This window comes from Salvelinus alpinus, chromosome 2 (genome assembly GCF_045679555.1).
Source record: "Salvelinus alpinus chromosome 2, SLU_Salpinus.1, whole genome shotgun sequence".
Taxonomy (NCBI): domain Eukaryota; kingdom Metazoa; phylum Chordata; class Actinopteri; order Salmoniformes; family Salmonidae; genus Salvelinus; species Salvelinus alpinus.
In genome coordinates this window covers 37810747-37835660 of record NC_092087.1, presented here as the reverse complement: position 1 = coordinate 37835660, position 24914 = coordinate 37810747, and the positions used below count along the sequence as shown (strand labels likewise).

The 24914-nt window shown below is 42.0% G+C and overlaps 1 protein-coding gene across 7 annotated transcripts in view; it reads left to right on the top strand.

Annotated features, from left to right (window-relative positions):
• Window positions 1-23810, top strand: part of LOC139542827 (E3 ubiquitin-protein ligase RAD18-like) — a 90356-nt gene extending 66546 nt beyond the window's left edge. For 2 of the 7 annotated variants that reach the window (XM_071348738.1, XM_071348729.1), the window contains 2 exons: window positions 4942-4977; window positions 23463-23810. In XM_071348738.1, the coding sequence (XP_071204839.1) occupies window positions 4942-4977; window positions 23463-23565 (139 nt within the window). In that variant the 3' untranslated portion in view covers window positions 23566-23810. Of the gene's footprint in view, window positions 1-4941; window positions 4978-15932; window positions 19168-23462 lie in introns of those variants that run through there. The other 5 variants (XM_071348756.1, XM_071348765.1, XM_071348709.1 and 2 more) reach the window with 5 other exon arrangements.
• The last annotated feature ends 1104 nt before the right edge of the window (window positions 23811-24914 follow it).

Genomic DNA, 24914 nt, shown 5'->3' with positions numbered 1-24914 from the left:
ACTGCGCCACCCGGGAGGCCACATTGTATGATTTTTAAGTAATTAATTTGCATTAACCTTTTTCCTCTAAACATAACGATGGTCATTATGGCCGAACAGTTCTGTTTTTGTTTCATCAGTCCAGAGGACATTTCTCCAAAAAGTACTATCTTTGTCCCCATGTGCAGTTGCAAACCGTAGTCTGACTTTTATATGGCAGTTTGGAGCAGTGGCTTCTTCCTTGCTGAGTGGCCTTTCAGGTTATGTCGATATAGGACTCGTTTTACTGCGGATATAGATACTTTTGTATCTGTTACCTCCAGCTTCTTCACAAGGTCCTTTGCTGTTGTTATGGGATTCATTTGCACACCAAAGTACGTTCATCTCTAGGAGATAGAACCCGTCTCCTTCCTGAGCGGTATGATGGCTGCGTGGTCCCATGGTGTTTATACTTGCATACTATTGTTTGTACAGATGATCCTGGTAGCTTCAGGTGTTTAGAAATATCTCCCAAGGATGAACCAAACTTGTGGAGGTCTACATTTTTCTTTCTGAGGTCTAGGCTGATTTCTTTTGATTTTCCCATGATGTCCAGCAAAGAGGCACTGATTTTGAAGGTAGGCCTTGAAATACATCCACAGGTACACTAAATCATCCCCCGTTTGGCGAAGTTGGCTGTCGTTGTTAGGAAGAAATGGTCTTCACAGTTTGCAATGAGCTAGGCAGCCCAAACTGCTGCATATACCCTGACTCTGTTGCAAGAGAAGTGACACCATTTTCCTAGTTCAAAGAAATTCATGTTAGCAGGCAATATTAACTAAATAGCAGGTTTAAATATATACTTGTGTATTGATTTTAAGAAAGGCATTGATGTTTATGGTTAGGTACACGGAGCAACGACAGTCCTTTTTCGCGAATGCCACCGCATCGATTATATGCAACGCAGGACACGCTAGATAAACTAGTAATATCATCAACCATGTGTAGTTAACTAGTGATTATGATTGATTGATTGTTTTTTATAAGTTTAATGCTAGCTAGCAACTTACCATGGCTTCTTACTGCATTCGCGTAACAGGCAGGCTCCTTGTGGAGTGCAATGTAATCAGGTGGTTGGACTAGTTAACTGTAATGTTGCAAGATTGAATCCCTGAGCTGACAAGGTGAAAATCTGTCGTTCTGCCCCTGAACAAGGCAGTTAATCCACCGTTCCTAGGCCGGCATTTAAAATAAGAATGTGTTCTTAACTGACTTGCCTAGTTAAATAAAGGCGTACATTTTTTTTTTTTTAAACGGCCAAATCGGTGTCCAAAAACACAGATTTCCGATTGTTATGAAAACTTGAAATCGGCCCTAATTAATCGGCCATTCCGATTAATCGGTCGACCACTAGTATGTATGTACCAGTCAAAAGTTTGGACACACCTACTCATTCCAGGGTTTTTATGAATTTTTACTATTTTCTACATTGTAGAATAATAATGAAGACATCAAAACTATGAAATAACACATATGAAATCATGTAGTAACTTAAAAAGTGTTAAGCTAATCAAAATATTTTTTGTATTTGAGATTCTTCAAAGAAGCCACCCTTTGCCTTCATGACATCTTTGCACACTCTTGGCATCCTCTCAACCAGCTTCATGAGGTAGTCACTTGCAATGCATTTCAATGAACAGGTGTGGCTTGTTAAAAGAACATTTGTGGAATTTCTTTCCTTCTGAATGTGTTTAAGCCAATCAGTTATGTTGTGACAAGGAAGCGTTGGTACACAGAAGATAACCCTATTTGGTAAAAGACCAAGTCCATATTAACAGCTCAAATTTGCAGAGAAACAACAGTCCATTACTTTAAGACATGAAGGTCAGTCAATCCTGAACATTTCAAGTACTTTGAACGTTTCTTCAAGTGCAGTTGCAAAAACCATCAAGCGCTATGATGAAACTGGCTCTCATGAGGACCGCCAAAGGAAAGCAGGACCCATAGTTACATCTGCTGCAGAGGATCAGTTCATTAGAGTTACCAGCCTCAGAAATCAGCAATTACCTGCACCTCACATTGCAGCCCAAATAAATGCTTTACAAAGTAACAGACACATCTCAACATCAACTGTTCAGAGGAGACTGCGTGAATGAGGCCTTCATGGTCGAATTGCTGAAGAAGAAAAAAAACACATCTAAAGGATACCAATAATAAGAAGAGACTAGCTTGGGCCAAGAAACACAAGCAATGGAAATGAGACCAGTGGAAATCTGTACTTTGGTCTGATGAGTCCAAATTTGAGATTTTTGGTTCCAACCGCTGTGTCTTTGTGAGACGCAGAGTAGGTGAGCGTGTGATCTCCGTATGTGTGGTTCCCACCGTGAAGCATGGAGGAGGAGGTATAATGGTGTGGGGTTGCTTCGCCGGTGACACCGTCTGTGATTTATTTAGAATTTAAGGCAGCAGCATGGCTACATCAGCATTCTGCAGCTATACACCATCCCATCTGGTTTGTGCTTTTGTTTTCCAACAGGACAATGACCCAGCACACATCCAGACTGTGTAAGGGCTATTTGACAAAGAAGGAGAGTGATAGGGTGCTGCATCAGATGACCTGGCCTCCACAATCACGACCTCAACCCAATTGAGATGGTTTGGAATGAGTTGGACCGCAGAGCGATGGAATAGCATCCCACAAGTGTTCTGCATATGTGGGAACTTATTCAAGACTGTTGGAAAAGTATTCCAGATTAAGCTGGTTGAGAGAATGAGAGAATGCCAAGAGTGTGCAAAGCTGTCATCAAGGCAAAGGGTGGCTCCTTTGAAAAATCAAAAATATATTTGTTTAACACTTTTTTGGTTACTACATGATTCTATATGTGTTGTTTCATAGTGTTGATGTCTTTACTATTATTCTACAATGTAGAAAATAGTAAAAATAAAGAAAAACCCTTGATTGAGTAGGTGTGTGAATTTGGACTGGTACTGTATATATATATTTATATAGATTCATTTTTGTCAAATTGGTCCCGTATTAGTGTTTTCCATCCCTGGGCTAGGCCATAGTCCAAACGACTCAGCTGGATAGTATCACAGGGGGACAGTATTCTCTCTCTCGCTCTCTCTGTCTTTGTCTCTGTGTCTGTCTCCCCTCTTTCTCTCTCTTCCCCTCTGTCCAAAAGGCAAAGAAACCACCCAGGGAGAAAATTACTCTGTGAAGTGCTTTCCTTTTCCTGATCTTTGATACCACTTTGATAATCACAATTGTGTTTTTTTGTCATTGATCCCCTCCACCCCCCCCGCCCATAAGCAGAGCCCGAGAGTGGTTCTTAGAAAGACTGCAAAGTGCTAACTCTCCTGAAATGCATTTTTTGGGTTGACCTTTTCTTTTGTTTGTGTGTTGTGTGCCCCATGCTTTTTTCTGAATCCCATATCATCCCCCAGAGTCACCATGGCCTTCAGAAGCACAACTAATTTTGTGACTTGTTACAGAGGTCTTCCCTGTGGCATGACTCCTGAGTGGCTGGCTGTGCCTCGTTAGGATGCAGCTTCCAGGTTGCGAATTTCCTCCGCTTTCTCCACAGAGCTGCTGCTCATTGCTCCCGTAGGCTTTTCATTAGAGAGACAAAGCTCAGCAATCATCTTACAGGTTGACCCAACCTTGAGCCTTGATCCCCCAGCCCAGCCCACTGGTTCACAGAGCTCAGCCTCTGCCCCAGCACCTCTTCAGCCCAATCCAGTCCTAAGTCCTTATTGCACAGACCAGCCGGCTACAATGGAGAGATGCAGACCCAGTGCTGAATGCTGGTTTGTCCTCATACTCTAGGACCCTGCAGACCAGGAACAGGAACGTGCTGTCCGGGGCCCTCTTTTGGCTGAACCTACAGTATATTAATTGATTTAAATTCAGGCATATACACATTGATATCTGTATGTATCGATAAGTATATTTCACTGGTCACCCCCAAAGCCAATTCCTCCTTTGGCCACCTTTCCTTCCAGTTCTCTGCTGCCAATGACTGGAACGAATTGCAAAAATCAATGAAGCTGGCGACTCATATCTCCCTCTCTAACTTTAAGCACCAGCTGTCAGAGCAGCTCACAGATCACTGCGCCTGTACATAGCCCATCTTTAAATAGCCCATCCAACTACCTCATCCCCATACTGTTATTTTTATCCTTTGCACCCCATTATCTCTACTTGCACATTCATCTTCTGCACATCTATCACACCAGTGTTTAATTTCTAAATTGTAATTATTTTGCCACTATGGCCTATTTATTGCCTTATCTTACCTCATTTGCACACACTGTATATAGACTTTTCTATTGTGTTATTGACTGTATGTTTGTTTATTCCATGTGTAACTGTGTTGTTGTTTGTGACGCACTGCTTTACTTTATCTTGGCCAGGTCGCAGTTGTAAATGAGAACTTGTTCTCAACTGGCCTACCTGGTTAAATAAAGGTGGAGAAAAAAAAGGCTCAGTCCAAATAAGTTATTTCAGGTGTTGCTTTTCGAAAACTCTTCTCTCAGTGTGATGTATTGCATTGCTATATATAATTTGTCAGAAACCTGCATCCTGTTTGTTGCACATGTTCTTCCCACCATTTAGCTGGGTGACAGCAGCAGCATGCAAATGTGCTTTCGAAGTAGGAGATTTGGATGTGAGATATATGCTCTGTCAACAGAAGTTATGAGGCGAGGGAGGGCTGCTGATGAGATGTGTGATACATGCTGAGCTAAGAGTTGATAGCCTGAATACAGGATGGACATCATTGACAGACTCAGGAGTGTTATGGCCCTATTTATAGCCTGATGGTGTTGGTGTCAATGACTGGTGCCAATTCTGCAGCCAGGCTTAACTCTCTATCTCTTTCTCTCTCTTCTCTGTTCCACTTAAGTGCTGCTCCGTTGTGATGACTGGTTGACGCTCTGAACATTATTAATGGCAAGTTTCTCCTCTCTCTGTTTTCTCAGTTCCGTCTCCGATGTCTTCGCTGACAGATGCTATGAGTAAGTTATTCTGCTCTTCAAACAAATGTAATAACAAAACCTTCACACACAACACTGATGTTTGGAAACATGCAGCCTGATCATCATGTCAGCTCCTGCCATCTGTTGGAGATGGGCAGTCTTCAGCTCAATTCTGCTAGCTGGGTTTTTGTCATTTGGAGTTAGCTGATGCGAGGAAATTGCCAATAGTAGTAATTGTAGGCCTCACTGATGGGAAGATTGGATCTGAAATTGCTGACGCAACTGCTAGGACAGCTGCCTTGCTTGACTTGACACGGATTAATGTTTTTTCAACTAACAATCTGCTAATGTTAGGTTTGGTTTTCACCAGGCATAATGGGACCCATGTCGTCCAAAAAGTTATACTTTTGACTCATCTGTCCATAGAACATTATTACAAGAGTCTTGATGATCATCCAGGTGCTTCCAGGTGCTTTTTGGGGAAATTGAGTCAACTTTTTGGACAACATGGGTTCCATTATGCCTGGAGAACACCAAACAATGCATTCCACAGTAAGAACCTTATACCAAGGGTGGTAGGGTGATGGTTTGGGGATGCTTTGCTGCCTCAGGACCTGGACGACTTGCCTTAATAGAAGGAACTGTGAATTATGCTCTGTATCAGATAATTCTACAGGAGAATGTCAGGATATCTGTCTGTGAGCTGAAACTGAAGCGCAGCTGAGTCATGCAGCAAGACACTGATCCAAAACACACAATGTTTGCGTGTGTTTACATGAAAAAGATTAAAAAGCAACTAATTAGAAGTTTTGGAATTGCCTAGTCAAATTCAAGACCTAATCCCATTTGAGATGTTCTGGCAGGACTTGAAACACACAGTTCATGCTTGAAAACCCACAAATGTTGCTTAGTTAAAGTAGTTCCGCATGCAAGAGTGGGCCAAAGGTCCTCCACAGCGATGTGAGAGACTGATCAATAACTACAGAAAGCATTTGGTTGCCGTCATTGCGGCTAAAGATGGCACAACCAGTTATTGAGTGTAATGGGGCAATTGCTTTTTCAAAAATAATTGTTATTTGTAAACTCAGATTCCTTATCTAATAATGGGTTTTGGTTGAAGATCTGATAACATTCAGTATCACAAAATGCAAAAATTTAGAAAATCAGAAAGGGAGCAAATACTTTTTCACAGCACTGTATCATAAACCTACTCCCAAGGTTTTGGTCCCTCAAGTCGTGAGGCCCCCTACAGCCTATGACTGTTTGAAGTGTAGTCAGGCAAGGTGCAGCTCCGGTTCACTCTCCACCTCAGAGTAATGATCAGTCCTGTTGCACAGCTGGTTCCCATGTCATGGCTGGTGTTTATATTCGTTATGTATCTTATTCATCACATGCGCACATCGTACAGATACAGAGCCTTTGAGCAGAACATCTGTCAGACAGCGCTTTAATATACCCAATCATTGCATACAATTCTAAATGATAATTCGTTTATTAAAAATAGTTTTTGGGCCACGATTAAAAAACTATCTTTATTTCTCAACTGGTAATTGAGGCGTGCTTCCCATTCCCCATTAAAATGCATCGGAAGGCAGGCTTCATCAGTGTGTCACACACCACTTTGCAATGAGCTGGAGGCAGTATGCATTTAACTACTTAATTGAACATTTTACTGAGGCATGTTTTCCTTGCTTCAAAGTAGCCTAAGCAAAATTGGACCATATCTGTGGAGGCAATTGTTTTTACAAAGACTTCCAAATGCCATTGAAACCAGTACCCTATTTTTCTCATGTTCTATTGGTTTTCAACTTCCTTTCGTTGTCCGTTAGCCAAATGTACATAATGTACATTGGCACGTAGCCTACTGCCTTGTGCGCATTGCTGCGATAATAACGTTAATAAATAATATCTTATCAACATTTTAAGCTAAACTTTCTGATCTGTTGCATCAGATTCATTGCTGTAAAAATATGTTTTATTTAGGCCTACTGGTTGTATGAATTTGGGATATATCTCCACACACTGTGCCAGAGTCTGTTTGGGTTATTTCTTTCTCAACAAACTGACCAATAGAATAGGTCAACTTTTCTACTATGGGGGATAGTAGATTGAATTAAATTGGCAAAATTATATAGCCTAATTAGCCTACTCCTTTCTATGCAGAAATACATTTTTTTAAATGCTCAACTTAATTGAGCGAACAACAGTAGTCCTATAACCTATCTTATTGGCACCAACCGAGAGCATCAGTGTGCACTGCATATTCACTCTTTATTATTGTTTGGTCATTGCCACCTCCAGTTTAAATGGACGTCATATTCTATTTGTGTCTCCCCTTCTCGTAGTCCTATTACAGTGTACAGTATATGGACAATGCCGTTTTTATTGATTTGTTTGTCAGCGTCAGCAGAGTAGGCTACCCTGTAATTTTTCGGATTCAAAAAGATTCTGCTGTCTCCAGTCATATACTGTAAAGTGAAACTCACGCAGCGTCTATGTATAGGCTAGTGATTATGCTGTTCGTTAATCATCTTGTTGGCTGAGGGAAAGTAAATGTGGACAGTTATTCTACCATCGACTTGCATGTTCTCTTAAAATTAATGACCATAATCTAAATGGGATTTCTGTCATTCTGAGCACCGTGTGTGGACGCCCTAATCAGGTTACGCACCCAATGTGTTTGGATCCGATAAATTTAAGTGCTGCTGGTCAGATGTCCGGCGCCATATTTTCATAACGGAAACCCTAACACTTTGTCACATCACATGAGATTTGACAGGAGCTCTGTCGTGACGATGCCTGCCAAGGATCCTCCCATTCGTAATGCACGTTTGTTGCCACAAAACCAATTGGCTATTTATTTTGCAGATGTTACATAGTGGAGTTTCCGTGAGCTGCGGTCACATCTCCCTCTAAACCCCATGATGCCCATTCTTTCCACGATCAGGAGTACTGAAGTGTGTCTCCTGACATTTTACTTTCTGCACAGACCTGTTTGTCTCCCAAATGTGACACTGCTTTTAAATTAATACCCTCGAGTGGGAGGAAAGTTATTTAAGAAAACAGCACCTAACTGACAATGGAGCATCTATTGAATGACTTTTCCGAGTTGGTGCCCGTGCTAATGTGGTGATTTCCCATGAATGGACTTGGGAAAATTAGAAATTTATGTTGAGTCCCAGATATATAGCCCTTGTCTTCAAAACAGCTATGGAACCTGGTCCATGTCACGTGAATGCTTGTTGTCCAATCAGTGTGCAGAAGCGCTCTAGTAATTTTTGGACAGCCCTCTCATTGCCAGGTGTTCATGGTGCTGTTGTTTGTCAACGCTCAAGTCGAGGATGGCAAGTACAAGTCTGAGAGTTGACTCTGAAGGGAACAACTCTCATATGGAGAACCAATTATAGCATGTTAATAATTGATTGGATTTACATAGCGCTTTTCTGCTAGCTGAGGTACTCAAAGCGCTTTACATAGAAGGGCAGGATTTTCTAAACTCTGTCCTTGTCCCCAGCTGAATCAGCTGTGTAGTGTTAGGGCAAAAACCAAAACATGCACCCCTTGGGAAACTTACCTCATCCGATGTGTAGCACCCACCAGGGACTGACCAGGACCAAACCTGCTTAGCTTCAGAGGCAAGCCAGCAGTGGGATGTAGGGTGGTATGCTGCTGGCATGTAAAGCCTGTGCCTTACTTGGTGTGTGCATTGTGCATGCTAGTTAGGATGTCATCATTTGAAGCTTTTTTGTTTGTGTGCTTCCCCTTGCCTCTTTAATGTAGGAGAACAAGGGGTCGTTTGCATACAGTCACCTTGATGAGAGCCAATTGGAATATCAAACATGGTAGGACAATAAATTGGACTCCTCTCTTGTTGTGTCTCTGTCATTGTGTTTGGGGATAATCAAGGTCACACTCTTCATCTCTGTCTTGATGACCTTTCAGTGATGTCTATAGCTGCCACCGTACGCTCCTGATGTCATTCCTCCTCTGCTGGGCTGAATACACAGCCTCACATCTCTGCTTTATACAGCCATTCACAACTCCCCCTGAGAGCTGGAGCTTGGAACGACTGGTGAACTCATGAGCAGGAAGCCATGACTTAGTTCTTAATTGTAAAGTAATGATTGCAAGACAGGGAGAGTTTCCCTCTGAAAGCATGTAAAAGTCTTATCTGTAACCTTTGGTTTTGTCAGAAATGTCTGGCCCAGATGGTATCGGTTATACAGTAAGTCAAGGCGTTTTGCCAAGTACTGTATATGTGTGGGGGATGGCTCTTAACAAACCAATAGTATACTGCTCTAAGTTACCTCCCCATACCCATCCCTCTCTACCCCCACAAATGCGGATCCATGAACCAAATGTTGTTTTCCCTCCCTCTCTCTGTCCGTCCAGTAGTCATATCCTTCCACCCCCACCTTGCACCCAGGTTTATATCCCTCCACCCCCACCTCACGCCCAGGTTAGTACCCCCACCGCCCAATGGACCTTCTTGTGGACTATAATATTGTGAACATGGCCTTTATTTATTTACTTTTCCATGTCCACTAATTACGTTCCTGAAAGACCTGATTTATGTACATGAATAGGCCCTAGAATAGGCCCCCGGTGAGTCCTAAGGAATTCCAAGAACAAGTTTGGTTGGTGGCCAAAGTAATGGTTGCAGAGGGGCAGACAACAGCCTTCCCTTCTTCTCCTCTGACTGGCATAAGGTAGGCAGGCCTAGACCTGGTCTTGATTAGATACCTACAGTATGTACCTAAGGTAAATGTGTTCACTGCTGAATATCCAGATAGAGATGGAAATAACCGAGTCTGTCAAATAGGTCTTAATGAAATCTTTACCCAAACAACACGACTTATTGAAAGATTTTTCTGACACCTGGTGAAAATTACCCTCACAGAGTCACTTAAAAAGTTACTGTGCATTTCACAGGAACTTCATGGAAGTTAGTTGTCTAGAAGTTGCTGTGAATTTTGGGTTACCTAATTGGCAACCAGCTGTCACTAAGTTATTGTAAAATTCACAGTAACTTAATAGCCAGTAACTGGCAACTAACTGCCATTAACTTACTGGCAGCTTAACTCGCACAAATGTTATTGTAAAATGCACGGTAACTTACTTGCAACTAGCTGCCAGAAGGTTTTCTAATTACAAGAAAGCTTATAACATTAGTTGACAACTCCTAACCATCCTTTGTGGTGAGCACACTTGGGCTTCACTGTGCCTCAACCTCTTGGTTGGCATCAAACTGACCTTCCTGACACACCATCAGGTCAGTGAGCATGACAGAGATGAGCCATAGTAAGTTACTGTGAATTTTACAATAACTACTTGCAGCAAGCTGACCAGTGACCAACTGCGATTAACTTGCAGCAGACTTCCCAGTGACCAACTGCCATTAACGTGCAGCAAACTTCCCAGTGACCAACTGCCATTAACTTACTGGAAAATGCACAGTAACCTCTTTTTAAAGTGTAGCTCTTGATTGTCACACGCTATGACAAATATTGTAGAACTGGGTGCTCAACCTTAATAATCAACATAGCGATAAAACCACTTAAACTGGTACAACAGCGACTCGAATCCAATTTTTTTGCATATTCGATTCTAATCGGTTCTTTTTCCCTGCAATATAAACAGCCAAAAAGCACATGGAATCTGGGATTTCAAGCCACAGTTCAAACCACCTTTGGGAATGTGCTAGAAAGCTAAATGGCTAACTAGCTAGCTAGTTGACTACTGTGGCTAGCCAAAAAGGACTTGTTTTGAAAGTTGGATCATCTTGTCCTTTGAGGATTTAACCCTTGTGTGGTGTTTTTGTTATTCATCCAATGTTCACGGGTCTGATGGACCAACAACATTATTGGGTTTTTAAAACAATACAGCCATAACAATTTACGTAAAAAATACTTAATTCTTAGATGTTGACCTATATTAATTACAAGCAATATAGACAGCATACATGGTTAATAGTTGCCATTTACCTCTGCTGAATCACATTTATCAATAAAAGTGCTATTTCTTTGGTGAACAGAAATATATTATAATCAAGACATGGATGGAATAAATCATGTTTATCTTGAACAAATATAAAAGAAACAAGGTATTCATCACTATTGATGTTTATTGCTTTGAACTGAACAAATTGGAAGGACAAATTTTACATACAGAATTTTATGGAAATGATAAATGAGCCCCATTGAACACAAATTAAGGCAGGTCTACACACCACATGAGGGACAGAGTTTTACTGTGTGTGTTCCAAATGTATTTCTTGCACTTGATGAATGTGTTCTGTCTTCCTGTCCTTCTTGGGTCCACACACATCACAGCGCTTCTTTTTTCTCTCTCTTAGGGGGTGGATCATCTTTAATATTGCATCAACGTAATTGTCTGCATCATTTCCAATCCCCCATATATTTTGGGGGTAAATATACACTAACATTCAAAAGTTTGGGGTCACTTAGAAATGTCTTTTTTTTTTTAAGAAAAGCACATTTTTGTCCATTAAAATAATATCAAATTGATCAGAAATGCAGTGTAGACATTGTTAATGTTGTAAATTACTATTATAGAAGGAAATGACCTGATCTTCAATGAAATATCTACATAGGCGTACAGAGGCCCATTATCAGCAACCATCACTCCTGTTTTCCAATGGCACGTTGTGTCAGCTAATCCAAGTTTATAATATTAAAAGGCTAAGTGATCATTAGAAAACCCTTTTGCAATTATGTTAGCACAGCTGAAAACTGTTGTCCTGATTAAAAAAGCAATATAACTGGCCTTCTTTAGACTAGTTGAGTATCTGGAGCATCAGCATTTGTGGGTTCGATTACAGGCTTAAAATGGCCAGAAACAAAGACCTTTCTTCTGAAACTCGTCAGTCTATTCTTGTTCTGAGAAATGAAGGCTATTCCATGCGAGAAATTGCCAAGAAACTGAAACTCTCGTACAACACTGTGCACTACTCCCTTCACAGAACAGCGCAAACTGGCTCTAACCAGAATAGAAAGAGGAGTGGGAGGCCCCGTTGCGCAACTGAGCAAAAGGGCAAGTACATTAGTGTGTCTAGTTTGAGAAACAGACGCCTCACAAGTCCTCAACTGGCAGCTTCATCAAATAGTACCTGCAAAACACCAGTTTCAACATCAACGGGGAAGAGGCGACACTTGGATGCTGGCCTTCTAGGCAGAGTTGCAAAGAAAAAGCCAGATCTCAGACTGGCCAATAAAACGAGAAGATTAAGATGGGCAAATGAACACAGACACTGGACAGAGGAACTCTGCCTAGAAGGCCAGCATCCCAGTGTCGCCTCTTCACTGTTGACGTTGAGACTGGTGTTTATCATAATTTGGTTTTAATCCAGAGAGGTTAGAAAAAGTATCTAGATCCTCTATGAGGCTGTGGAGGGATTCTAATTGTGGATTTAAAAGAAAACATGAATCAGTTTACAATGACACCTTTTGTTTTTAAGGCATGGATTTTTAATCCTTTAATATTATTGTTGGATCTAATTGTAACAGCTAACATTTCGATGCCAATAATAAATAGTTATAGTGCCTATATTGGTACACCTTGTTTTACTCCTCTTGACAGTTTAAAACTTTCTGAAATGTAGCCATTATTTACTATTTTACACCTAGGGTTACTATACATAACTTTAACCCATTTTATAAGAGATTCTCCAAAATTGAAATATTCCAGGCATTTATATATAAACTCCAGTCATACTTTATCAAAAGCCTTTTCAAAGTCCGCTATGAAAACCAGGCCTGGTTTCCCAGATATTTCATAGTGTTCTATTGTTTCCAGTATTTGTCTTATATTATCTCCAATGTATCGTCCATGTAAAAAACCTGTCTGATTAGGATGAATAATATCTGACAAAACCTTTTTAATTCTATGCGCTAAGCATTAAGCTAGAATTTTTGCATCACAGAGCTTCTTGTTTCTACTGGCTGCAATCTAGAATGATGAAAACATTTAGTTCTGGAGATTTTACTAACATCTCACTCACATATATACACTGCTCAAAAAAATAAAGGGAACACTAAAATAACACATCCTAGATTTGAATGAATGAAATATTCTTATTAAATACTTTTTTTCTTTACATAGTTGAATGTGCTGACAACAAAATCACACAAAAATGATCAATGGATATCAAATTTATCAACCCATGGAGGTCTGGATTTGGAGTCACACTCAAAATTAAAGTGGAAAACCACACTACAGGCTGATCCAACTTTGATGTAATGTCCTTAAAACAAGTCAAAATGAGTCTCAGTAGTGTGTGTGGCCTCCACGTGCCTGTATGACCTCCCTACAATGCCTGGGCATGCTCCTGATGAGGTGGCGGATGGTCTCCTGAGTCATCTCCTCCCAGACCTGGACTAAAGCATCCGCCAACTCCTGGACAGTCTGTGGTGCAACGTGGCGTTGGTGGATGGAGCGAGACATAATGTCCCAGATGTGCTCAATTGGATTCAGGTCTGGGGAACGGGCGGGCCAGTCCATAGCATCAATGCCTTCCTCTTGCAGGAACTGCTGACACACTCCAGCCACATGAGGTCTAGCATTGTCTTGCATTAGGAGGAACCCAGGGCCAACCGCACCAGCATATGGTCTCACAAGGGGTCTGAGGATCTCATCTCGGTACCTAATGGCAGTCAGGCTACCTCTAACGAGCACATGGAGGGCTGTGCGGCCCCCCAAAGAAATGCCACCCCACACCATGACTGACCCACCGCCAAACCGGTCATGCTGGAGGATGTTGCAGGCAGCAGAACGTTCTCCACGGCGTCTCCAGACTCTGTCACGTCTGTCACGTGCTCAGTGTGAACCTGCTTTCATCTGTGAAGAGCACAGGGCGCCAGTGGCGATTTTGCCAATCTTGGTGTTCTCTGGCAAATGCCAAACGTCCTGCACGGTGTTGGGCTGTAAGCACAACCCCCACCTGTGGACGTCGGGCCCTCATACCACCCTCATGGAGTCTGTTTCTGACCGTTTGAGCAGACACATGCACATGTGGCCTGCTGGAGGTAATTTTGCAGGGCTCTGGCAGTGCTCCTCCTGCTCAAAGGCGGCGGTAGCGGTTCTGCTGCTGGGTTGTTGCCCTCCTACGGCCTCCTCCACGTCTCCTGATGTACTGGCCTGTCTCCTGGTAGCGCCTCCATGCTCTGGACACTACGCTGACAGACACAGCAAACCTTCTTGCCACAGCTCGCATTGATGTGCCATCCTGGATGAGCTGCACTACCTGAGCCACTTGTGTGGGTTGTAGACTCCGTCTCATGCTACCACTAGAGTGAGAGCACCGCCAGCATTCAAAAGTGACCAAAACATCAGCCAGGAAGCATAGGAACTGAGAAGTGGTCTGTGGTCACACCTGCAGAACCACTCCTTTATTGGGGGTGTCTTGCTAATTGCCTATAATTTCCACCTGTTGTCTATTCCATTTGCACAACAGCATGTGACATTTATTGTCAATCAGTGTTGCTTCCTAAGTGGACAGTTTGATTTCACAGAAGTGTGATTGATTTGGAGTTACATTGTGTTGTTTAAGTGTTCCCTTTATTTTTTTGAGCAGTGTAGTTACAGCAGGCCAAGGTAGGAGACTCAGACACACAGATGCAACAACATCACTCACACTTACTTCCGGTATGGGAGTTGTTGATTCTGTGGGTTGAGTGGATGGGGCACCAGCATCCTCCTCTTGGATCCTCCTCACGATGACTGCAGAAGCTGGGGTCCTTGGGATATGTTGCCTCCCCTGGATTTGAGGTCTTAATAATGCCTTGCCCAGCGCCTCGAGAAAGCGCCGTCTCCTCTGGAGCTTCTCTCTGTTCCAATTTGTGTTCAATGCCATCCAGATGACAAACGAGATGTCGAAGAATATCACAAGTGGCCAGCATAGGTTTCTTATTTTGCCACCATCTTGTCTAAATTGTCCATCTCTGCTTTTGTGGCATTGTAATCCATTATGATTTCTGTTTTTTGATGTTCCTGGACACAGATTCTCCCATCCCTATGCAGCGTACTCATAAGTACCACATTTTTGCCTTTCTTTGGCACGTAGGACACTAGGGACGTGTCGGCCATGAACACAAACCTAGAGGAATTGATAGGCCGGTTACGTGTATTCAACAGCTGAGGTAGGAGCTCTGGCTTGTTTTTTTTGTACTGTTCCTACCATCGTCAACTTCCTCTTGAGGAGCTCCTGTCCCAGCTTGTGCAAAGTAAAAAAGTTATCGCATGTGATGTTGTGGCCACTGGGTCCCTGTGTCACATTCAGGACAACCGCATCCCTTGGTTCTTCTCAGGGACTCCTCCTTCAGGCTTCCCTGTATACACTTGCATGTTCCACACCTATGATGAAGCAGCATCACAGGCAGCCCAGATCTATATTCCATATTTTGCGGGTTTAGACGGTATGTACTGCCTGAAGGGGCAGCGGCCCCTAAATGGCATAAGCTGCTCATCAACAGTAACTTTGGGCCCAGGGTTGTAAAACAGGGGAAGGCGGTCCACCCACTTGTCCCACACTGACCTGATTGCAGCTAGCTTGTCTCTCTGCCGCCGAGCTGGTCTGGTGTCTCGGTTATCGAAGCAGATAATCCTGGAAATAATATGGAAGGTTTCCAGAGACATTGTGCACGGAAAAGTTCTCTGCCAGTTTCTGCATCCCACAGCGATTCTGTGGATCCCCTATTTGGATCTGAAAACACCAGCAAGGGTAAAAACCCAAAGTATGCAAAAAAAAAAGCATGCCTTCCCTCCAAATTAGTGCAGTCCAGAATAAATTACTGGATGGTGTCTGGGATGAACAGTTAAAACGAATACTTTATGTCCTGCCCATGAGTAACCGCCATTCGTGTTTTTCTCTGGTTTCATCCTTACCACATTGGCGGCCATGCAGGGTGGTTCATTCCTTCGTCAAGAAGACCATTCAATTTCACAATTTTTTGACATACATATTTCTCCTCCTGCAGGCTGCTGATGAGCTGGTTGCTGACTGGCTGGTCATGGGGCTGGCTGCTGACGGGCTGGTCCTGGGGCTGGCTGAAGGTCAATCTCATCCTCTTCTTCCAAGTCACTGTCACACTCCGAATTGACAGACATGATCCTCATACACAGAAAATGCGTAATCTTCCAAAGTGGAAGAGACTCCTTCCACACTAGCTTCTCTCTCTGTAAAAACATATTTCTAAGGCCCTCTGAGCAGAGATTATTTTTGCCATACTGATTGATTGTGGTAAGGAGCCACACATGCAAAGCTATTTATTTGTTGTGTCCCTCCCCCAATTTGTACCTGGCTGGGGTACAGTGTGGAAAAATACAGCATTTTTTTTTTTTTTTTTACAATGTATCAAAATAATGTATTGTTGTGTCTTTGGCTATGCCGGATTAAGTGATATGACATGCTATTCTATAAAATCATTTCTCTGTAATTAATATTACCTGATTGAGCTAATCATGTAAATGTAATTAACTAGAAAGTCGGGGCACCAGGAAATAATATTTATAGAGCTGTTATCTTCCGAATAAACTCTTAAAGACCTAGTAATATCTTACCTCAATAGCAGTCAATATTAATCGTCACCTTATTTCAGTCTCATCTGAAAGCTGTAAATTCTTGGTTATCTTCACGAACCCTGGCTAACAAGTTGAATCCGCAATACAAAATTGGGTTTAATTATTTATTTACTAAATACCTAACTAATCACACAGAATTACATATACACAGAATGAATCATACCTTGATTACAAATTATTTCATAAAGGAAAAAGTCCCCAGCGGACAGAACAGATATGACAGCTGGTAACACAAAGAAAAGTGGGTTGGGTTTGAGTGAAAGAGCGGAAAAACTGAAGAACAAAGGGAGAAGCGATGTCTCTATCGGTCCGTAGGCAGCTACTCTATCGTAAATAAAGAATATTATGCATTCTAAATTACCGCCCATTTGGAAAAGGAAAATGCAATAAATATTTACTCTGAGCTGCGCTTCGATAGGTTGGTCGTAGATGCTGGTCGTGTTGGCCAACAGAGATCTTCCTGTCCTCGGTAGAATGTCTCTGGTGGTAAATTGGATACGTTGTAGTAACGTCGTTGTGTGGTAGACGGGTTACTCTGTCTGTTCTTTCCTAGCCCACGTTTGCAGCTGCTGTTGCTAACTCAACGGCTAGGAGGTATCACTTCTGTAGTGAATAAGAGTTCAAAGTTCATACCATTCGCAACCAAAGCTCACGCTGAGGTTGGCTTCGTTCTGTAGTTATTATCTGAACCCTTCTGACATCAGATCGTCATTCTAATGTACCCGGAACAGAAGGTTACATTTTTGTCAAGGGCTTATATAGTGGTCTACAACCCATGTCTCTTCACAGGGGTGGGCCACTGATTGAGCAGAGCCCTAACCTTATGATAACCCAAATCTCTCATTTGGAAGCTAACATTACATTTCATCTGGTACCAAATAATTTTATATTTAAACATTTGAATTACACAACAATCCCATGTGAATCTGATAATTATAATGTGTAGACTTTCCCAGATACAGTTTAGGTCGTCCTGTCATCAGTCATAATGTCTCAGATGACAACCGAACTGACATCATATTCATTAAGTACCAACGCATGTTTTCAACTGGTTCTATTACTGAAATATGGTTCCTTTCCCGCCACTTGTTTGATGGTCCCAGACTCTCTGTTTAACAAAAGCTATTCAAGAGTCCCTCTGTAGAGTCAAGAGAGATGGAAGGGAGAAAGGTATTTATGGGGGGGTCATAAACCTTACCCACAGGCCAACGTCATGACAGTATTGTTAAAACATTGTGCAGGTTCCCGCAAGACATTGTTTAGTTTCACACACTACAAAGGGTAAAGAGTGCCAGAAAAGCGGGAGACAGGCATGGAGACAGGGAGACAGACAGACAGGTTATTGGTGCTATGTTGAAACAGCAGGCCCAGGGAGGAGTGAAGGCACACAGCAAACCTTTTTGTTAAAATTTTACTTGTTTTCACCCACACACACACTTTTCCACACTTATTACCTTCGGGTCCAGGGTAATAAAAAGAATGATGGAGGCTACTTTGTTCTTGGCGTCCTTCAATGCTGCAGATATTTTTTGGTACCCTTCACTGTCAACTGTGTGACCTTATATAGACAGGTGTGTGCCTTTCCAAATCATGTTCAATCAATTGAATTTACCATAGGTGGACTCCGATCAAGTTGTAGAAACATCTCAGGAATGATCAGTGGATAATGAGTGCACCTGAGCTCAATTTTTATTCTAATAACAAAGGGTCTGAATACTTCTGTAAATAAGGTATTTCAGATTTTTGGGAACATTTCTAGAAACCTGTTTTCGCTTTGTCAATATGGGTTATTGTGTGTAGATTGATGAGGAAAAATGTATTTAATACATTTCAGAATAAGTCTGTAACGTAACAAAATGTGGAAAAGGGGAAGGGGTCTAAATACTTCCCGAATGCACTGTAGATTTGAGTGTGTGCATCTGTGTAGACAGTTTTTCCACCAAACAAAAGTGTGCGGTCGCTGTGACCTAAATGGCATAGCGGATTCAATTTCAGCAGGGATTTTTATGGATTGTGAGTTAAGTATCCTTGGCAGACGTCAACTAAAATGTCTATGTGGTATATGAGGGCTTCCACGGTGCTGCATCCAACTCTGTACACATGTAGAGCTATGCCACCCCTTTATATTTATCTGAGCCACTCTGGCTGCATTTACAGGCAGACAAATTGTGACATTTTTTAAACTAATTGGAAATAGAGCCAATGTGAAAGTTACTGATGTGATTGTTCAAAAGACCAATTAGTGGAAAAAAGATCAGAATTGGGTTGCAACTGATTTTGCTCTATGACGCTCATAAGCTACACAAGTTGTTAGAAGGTAACGGGTTCTTCTACATAGAAAATCATAGGAAATCCCAGGACATTGTGTCTATAGTACTGTAATAGGTCACGTAGTTGCTGTCACAAACTCCACGCAGTTATCACTGGATATTCATTTCCCAGTGAGCAAACAATGTATTTACTTAAACCAGTCATATAAATTCATTTTGATCAGCTTTTTGCATTGACAGACCTTTTATTGACATTTGTCAATAAAACTCAAGAATGCAACAATTTACACTAACGGTCAAACGTTTTAGAACACATACTCATTCAAGGGTTTTTCTTTATTTTTACTATTTTCTACATTGTAGAATAATAGTGAAAACATAAACTATGAAATAACACATGGAATCATGCACGAACCAAGTGTAAACAAATCCAAATATATCTTATATTTCAGATACTTTAAATAGCCACCCTTTGCCTTGATGACAGCTTTGCACACTCTTGGCATTCTCTCAACCAGCTTTACCTGGAATGCCTTTCCAACAGTCTTGAAGGAGTTCCCACATGCTGAGCACTTGTTGGCTGCTTATCCTTCACTCTGTGGTCCGACTCATCCCAAACCATCTCAATTTGGTTGAGGTCATGGGATTGTGGAGGCCAGGTCATCTGATGCAGCACTCAATCACTTTCCTTCTTGGTAAAATAGCCCTTACACATCCTGGAGGTGCGTTGAGTCATTGTACTTTTGAAAAACAAATGATAGTCCCACTAAGCCCAAACCAGATGGGATAGTGTATGGCTGCAGAATGCTGTTGTGGCCATGCTGATTAAGTGTGCCTTCTAAATAAATCACAGTGTCACCAGCAAACACCCCCACACCATAACACCACCTCCATGCTTTACGGTGGGAAATACACATGCGGAGAACATCCGTTCACCCACACCACGTCTCACAAAGACACAGCGGTTGGAACCGAAAATCTCAAATTTGGACTCCAGACCAAAGGACATATTTCCACTGGTCGAATGTCCATTGCTCGTGTTTCTTGGCCCAAGCAAGTCTCTTCTTATTGGTGTCCTTTAGTAGTGGAATGTTGACCATGAAGGCCTGATTCACGCAGTCTCTTCTGAACAATTGATATTGAGTTGTGTCTGTTACTTGAACTCTGTGAAGTATTTATTTGGGCTGCAATCTGAAGTGCAGTTAACTCTAATGAACGTATCCTCTTCAGCAGAGGTAACTCTGGGTCTTCCTTTCCTGTGGCGGTCCTCATGAGAGCCAGTTTCATCATTGCGCTTGATGGCTTTTGCGACTGTACTTGAAGAAACTTGCAAAGTTCTTGAAATTTTCCGCATTGACTGACCTTCAAGTCTTAAAGTAATGATGGACTGTCGTTTTTCTTTGCTTATTAGAGCTGTTCATGCCATAATATGGACTTGGTCTTTTACCAAATAGGACTATCTTCTGTATACCTCCCTACCTTGTCACAACAGAACTGATTGGCTCAAGCGCATTAAGAAGGAAAGAAATTCCACACATTTACTTTGAAGAAGGCACACCTGTTAATTGAAATGCATTCCAGGTGACTACCTTATGAAGATGGTTGAGAGAATGCCAAGAGTGTGCAAAGCTGTCATCAAGGCAAAGGGTGGCTATTTAAAGAATCTGAAATATAAGGACCAGATTTTTTGAACACTTTTTTTTAGTTCGTACATGATTCCATATGTGTTATTTCATAGTTTTGATGTCTTCACTTTTATTCTACAATGTAAAACTAAAGAAAAACCCTAAAACTTTTGACCGGTAGTGTATGTCAAATTGTTTTGTGTTGTAGTTGTAGCCCTGGTTGATTAAACATTTAATTGGGAGGCAAAATATAAGGGCTGGACATACAGATAATATGAAAAGCCGAATTTTGTTGTGATCTCAGGAATGATGGAGTTAATTAATGAGGCACATTTGCAAACAACTTCATTAAGTGTGTGTGTGTGTGTGTGTGTGTGTGTGTGTGTGTGTGTGTGTGTGTGTGTGTGTGTGTGTGTGTGTGTGTGTGTGTGTGTGTGTGTGTGTGTGTGTGTGTGTGTGTGTGTGTGTGTGTGTGTGTGTGTGTGTGTGTGTAAAACTTTGTGTAATTGGTGTATGATGAGGAGGTGGCTTGTAAAATGTAATAAACTAGGCATAGTTCAAGTTGACCTATTGGATTTTTCCCTGGCAAGTGTCCTCTCTCCAATCATCATAACAAAGTTGCTGTGAGAGAGAGGGGAGCACATAATAACTTCTGTGGCTGCAGTCTGTTAAAGTTGGTCCTATCTATAGCCAGTGCCATTGCAATAGAAGGGCACATTCATTCTGCTATCCAGCGAGGAAGCCAAACACAGCTCTGGGTGATAATTGTCTGTGTGACTTGTTGGCCATGCGCTAACCAAGGTAGAGTGAACCGCAGGTCACAGAGCATTCTTCTATTCTGCTCCACTCATTTCCCCATGTCTCAGGGCTATTCTGATGTTTCTTCATTTCTTTCTTTTTATTTGCAGGGATTTGTGTGTATTGTTTTGTATTAGATATTACTGCACTGTTTGAGCTGGAAACATCTGCAAAATATGTGTATGTGACCAATGCAATTTGATTTAATTTGACTTATCCAGTCTATTCAGGTTATTCCATATGGACAGAGATGGTGGGAAATTATTTGGGCAGATTAACAACCCGAAAACCTGTTTACCCCTTGGTGTTAATTAATTGTGGGGAAAAAGAAATCATGGAGAAGAACATATAACTATTCCTCAGGATTCTGTGCGTCGCACTGGCGATAAGCAGCAGAGGGAACAGAGAGGGAGAGAGGTGGGAAAGTTCAGGAGAAAGCAATCTCTGGGATTTTATCATTTCAGAGAGGAAATCAGCAGACTGTGGAAGGTCAGGTGGGGCATTTCATTCAGAGCTAGAGCACAGATAAGTCTTTCAAAATGGAGATTAAGGCAGCCCCCTGATACAGAGGGGTTGGGTTAAATGTGGAAGACAGATTTCAGTTTACATTTAAGTCATTTAGCAGACGCTCTTATCCAGAGCGACTTACAAATTGGTGCATTCACCTTATGACATCCAGTGGAACAGCCACTTTACAACAGTGCATCTAAATCTTTTAAGGGGGGGGGGGGGGGGATTACTTTATCCTATCCTAGGTATTCCTTAAAGAGGTGGGGTTTCAGGTGTCTCCGGAAGGTGGTGATTGACTCCGCTGTCCTGGCGCCGTGAGGGAGTTTGTTCCACCATTGGGGGGCCAGAGCAGCGAACAGTTTTGACTGGGCTGAGCGGGAACTGTACTTCCTCAGTGGTAGGGAGGCGAGCAGGCCAGAGGTGGATGAACGCAGTGCCCTTGTTTGGGTGTAGGGCCTGATCAGAGCCTGGAGGTACTGAGGTGCCGTTCCCCTCACAGCTCCGTAGGCAAGCACCATGGTCTTGTAGCGGATGCGAGCTTCAACTGGAAGCCAGTGGAGAGAGCGGAGGAGCGGGGTGACGTGAGAGAACTTGGGAAGGTTGAACACCAGACGGGCTGCGGCGTTCTGGATGAGTTGTAGGGGTTTAATGGCACAGGCAGGGAGCCCAGCCAACAGCGAGTTGCAGTAATCCAGACGGGAGATGACAAGTGCCTGGATTAGGACCTGCGCCGCTTCCTGTGTGAGGCAGGGTCGTACTCTGCGGATGTTGTAGAGCATGAACCTACAGGAACGGGCCACCGCCTTGATGTCAGTTGAAGGCATTCAGTTGTACAACTGACTAGGTATCCCCCTTTCGCCAAAAGCTTTTTGTTTTAGACTACTATTACCTTTTTGATGCCATGGAGAAAGTTGTTTCCTTGTGTCAACATTTCCAAAATAACACTTCAGTCACCCCACTGGGGATCACTGGCCTAGATACTAGGAGAATGACCTGAAGGGCCACCATAGCTCTTCTTGAGACTATGCCCTTTGACCTGCAGCACCCTGCCAGGCCAATGCTCTACATGTTGTGATGTCTTACATGTACCCCACAGTGCAGCGCGGTCTGTGACCTGCTGCCCCCTGCAGAGACCTGACCTCCACATGTTGACCTTCTGTCTGTGTTAGTGGGTATGTGGCCGCAGAGGAATGTGAGCGGAGAACAGAGCAGGGAGAAATCCTTTATGTTATAAGCCTTATGCTGTGACAGTGGACAGTAGATTAGGACCTGTACTGCATCCAGACCACCATGCCTCACACTTCAACATATCTGTACCATTTCCCTGGAAACACACTGTTGTCAAGGAGTGTTCTAATCTAGCTATATCAATAGTGGTGATACCACTTAGGGATGGGAGACATAACCTAAATGTCCTACTATTATCCCCCCCCCCCCCCCCCCATGCATGCAGAGATGGCTATGCTGTAACTATCTGTGGTAAAGCAGCCCTGGGTGTGATTTGGTCAGGGCTGTATAGGGAACAGCCACATGAGACAGGACTCATCAGCACAAATAAAGACACGTTTTGCTGCCCATTTGTCTGTGAGAGAATTGTTCCATAGAAGTCATGAATTTGTTATTTTTTTTCTAATAATGTGATTTGGTCTTTCTGCTCCATTAATCTGGGGCTTGATACATGACCAAAAGCTCCAGACTCACTTATGAGAATTTCTCTCTCCAGAGTTTCAGAGAACGCCTCGCCGAGTGGGAAGTGGGCTTTCTGCTCCAGGGAGGAAGACTCTGCTCTGCCCTTTGTCATGGGAAAACGAGCACGGAAAACCTGAGGAGGAATGCTGGGAAGAGGACAGGAAAGATCTGAGCTGAACTCTGTTAAACGCCTTTACCTTTCTTACTTTAAGCACATTTTCAGGATATGGCAAGTTATGCAATATATTTTATACATATGTGTCACTTTAAGTATTGATATCTTTATAAGATTTTTTTTTTTTTCATGGACTAGTCGCTAATTGTTCTTTACATGTACTGTCAAGTGTACATATTAACATTGTAATAAATATTTCACATTTTACAGTACTTTTTAGTTTTTGTGTCCCAAATGTATATTGACCAACTGGTCATCAAATTCTTGACAAATTTTTAATTCCCATATGTCAGTTTAGCATATTAAACACATAGAAATTATATAATTGGATCTCTATGATTCCTTATGATTCAACATGTCTATTATTCCACAATCCAAGACCAACCTGCCAATCATCCCATAGTTCTCCCCACACTTAGCAGTCACCGCTTTAGAATTAAGTAGATAATGGCATCTACAGCTGAAACAGATAAACTTAATGCAGAAGAATTCACATATAGTAAAAACCAAATAGAGGAGGCTTTGCATGCTAAGACCCTGTGAGGGATGCTGTGCTCTCATTGTGTGCTTCAATATAAAGCCATAGGCTGAGCGGGATGGCAGGCGGTCTGCTTATCAGTCTGCTTATCGTGGACATATTTTGATGGGCGTAAACCCTCTCGCGTCGCCTCTTCCACGGTCTCTATACAGTACATATGATCTTGGCACCTAGAACCAAATCTTGTGTGCGCACAGGCCAGCTAATATTAAGTCTGTCATGAGAGACTACTATACATGCACTCAGTGTTAAGTCTTTGGGTTAAGGGGCTTAGAAGTTCTATATGGAGTGATTTCATTGCCAACAGATTGTATTTAAATTTTATAATTTATAATTTGTATTAGGATATTGAATTCGAATTTAATAGTTTTGAACGTGTAATGCACAAATTGAATCATTGAACTTGTATTTCATGATTTGAAATTGAATTAATATTGTGTTCAGTTTTTAAATAACATTTCAATTTAATTGAATATTCAAATTCTATATTTGTATATTAAATTTCAATAGGGTAGATATTGGATTATATTGTCTGTGTATCAAATTTACAAACCATAATTTCACGTTAATCAAAGTTCAATATATTGAACTTCTCAGATGCATTCAGATTCCGTTTTCAATTCTCTAAATTCAGATTAAAAACCAGAGACAACATCCTGGTACTTTGCCAGCCAGGAAAGGTAGAGGTGAACAGATTGAAGCTAACGCTCTCTGTGGTAAAACGGAAGCTTCTGGTGGTTTCTGAGGCCAATGTTGAATGTATTTTCTTCCTA